Source organism: Habropoda laboriosa, unplaced genomic scaffold (genome assembly GCF_001263275.1).
Source record: "Habropoda laboriosa isolate 0110345459 unplaced genomic scaffold, ASM126327v1 scaffold5, whole genome shotgun sequence".
In the NCBI taxonomy this organism is placed as follows: Eukaryota; Metazoa; Arthropoda; class Insecta; order Hymenoptera; family Apidae; genus Habropoda; species Habropoda laboriosa.
The window spans coordinates 3,016,146-3,018,159 of NW_017100161.1; the positions used below are offsets into that span (position 1 = coordinate 3,016,146).

The window sequence follows — 2,014 nt, forward strand, 5'->3', positions numbered from 1 at the left end:
ATAAAAGTTTTCTTTAAATAATCTCGTGTCATTGTTCTATTAAATCGGATAGATTTTTATGTGTTAATTAAGTTTGAACTAGTGACTTATTAAACCTTTAAAAACTAGTTACACGTAACTATATCTATCAAAATGTATCAAATTATATTCACATATCAATTAAATAGATAAGTGCTTACTTTATACAGCAGATAGTAAATACAATAATAATGTTTACTATGATACTGTTCTTGAAAGAAATAAAACAAAAAATATTTTTATGCTGAGGTTATGTTTAACATAAAATTATGTTGCTAAATATGAACGAAATAATCCTACAATGAATTTAAATTCTATAATTAATAATTGTACATTGTTAGCACTTCAATTTGAATTATGATGCTCAAGATTATTTAACAGTAAGTGAATATGGAAATTCAAAGTAATAAACATCTTCATACGAGACAAATTATTGGTATTTTTCCTGTATTGGAATTAAACGTTGATGATGTAGATGTTCCTTTAAAAAATCCAAGTATATCTTACTTTGATATCTTTTTTCTTGTATCTTCAATCCTTATGCACATTTTGGATATGGCAATTGATATTAATCTTGCCATAAGATACTTATTAGCAAACAAAATAACATATTTCATATGGACAACAATTTTTATTTTTCTACCTTCTTTTATAAATGTCATAATTAGTAAAAGAATGCAATATCAAGATAACAAGGTAAAAGTTTATTTTAAATAAAAGCAGTATATGTTTCTATGTTATTTATGTTAAAAATGATTTTCTTTTTTTTTAGAGAAATGCAACATCAAATCAACCTGAGTCAAAATGCAACCACACAATGTTAACAAACAAATTATGTTGCATTGTAGTTGTTGCATTTCAATTAGCACCAGTATTACGCTATTACCAAACTTTAAAGTATGCCCTTAAGGCTTATAAATACAAACAGCAGAGTGACCGTAATTCTCAAAGGCGATATTATCTTAAAATGTTAAAGGAAGATCAGGATGTTGCATTATTAAGAGTATTTGAATGTTTTCTTGAAGCTGCTCCTCAGCAAATTTTACAATTAACTATATTACTCAAGCATTATCATAGCAATATCAATTTTGAATGTATATATATTTTTATATAACTAATACATCATATTTCTTATCAGAATAAATTTCATTTTTACATTCATTATAGTTATTCATCAAGTAGCTAGTATTCTCAGCTCACTTGGAAGTATGGGTTGGGCAATGGCTAGTTACCATCGTAGCATTAGGTTTGCTCAACAAGATAAACTGAATATTGGTATTACAGGAACAGTTCTGCAATTTTTATGGCATTTCTGTACAACAGGTATGTAAATTGTTATTACATAAAAAACTTAAAATCTATATGAATAATTTTGCAGTTTCAAGGATATTATCTCTAAGTGTTATTGCAAGTATATGGCCATTATATACAGCCATTGGTTGTATTTTTCATTGGATAAGTATGACTATTTGGATTATTATTGATTCTCATGGTATATTGGAATTTTGTAGAGATTATAATCATGCTCCACATTGTTCTCCAAAAATCAAAGAACGCATTTATTCTGTATTATTTTCTATGATAATTGGTGTAGTACATGTGTTTATATATCTGAATGCAGTAAATGGTAGTACATTTCTTAAGCATGTGCTCTTTTATGTAGTTTGTTTTCTTGAAAATATAACAGCAACTGTATTTTGGATATATACTTCATCAAATGAAGTTAAAAATTCTTGGTACTATAATATACTTATTATTCTTTGTATTATACCTTTTTTATTGGGTATAACAGCAATGATTGTTTATTATAGTGTTTTTCATCCTTCCTTAAAGCATCAAAATTGTACAGATACATAACGAAATTGTCTGATACAATATTATCTAATTTGTAATAGTTTTATTCACAAATTGGAACAAAACTTATGTGATTTATATATTTATTACACATAGCTTGTATAAATGTGTAGTATTAAGAAATATTTATATTTTTATCAAT

General features: G+C 25.7%; 1 protein-coding gene across 1 annotated transcript; it reads left to right on the forward strand.

The window, feature by feature from the left end:
* The first annotated feature begins 408 nt into the window (after nt 1–408).
* Nucleotides 409–1,875, forward strand: LOC108578406 (XK-related protein 6-like). The gene is made up of 4 exons (XM_017941730.1): nt 409–714; nt 791–1,112; nt 1,186–1,341; nt 1,397–1,875. The coding sequence occupies exons 1-4, from the start codon at nt 409–411 to the stop codon at nt 1,873–1,875; spliced, it is 1,263 nt and encodes a 420-aa protein (XP_017797219.1).
* The last annotated feature ends 139 nt before the right edge of the window (nt 1,876–2,014 follow it).

Excerpts from the sequence above, each read along its gene's own strand:
- LOC108578406 (XM_017941730.1), top strand. The coding sequence starts at position 409 with ATGGAAATTCAAAGTAATAAACATCTTCATACGAGACAAATTATTGGT. Across the intron at positions 715-790 it reads TGCAATATCAAGATAACAAG|AGAAATGCAACATCAAATCA; the intron begins GTAAAAGTTTAT and ends CTTTTTTTTTAG. Across the intron at positions 1,113-1,185 it reads TAGCAATATCAATTTTGAAT|TTATTCATCAAGTAGCTAGT; the intron begins GTATATATATTT and ends CATTCATTATAG.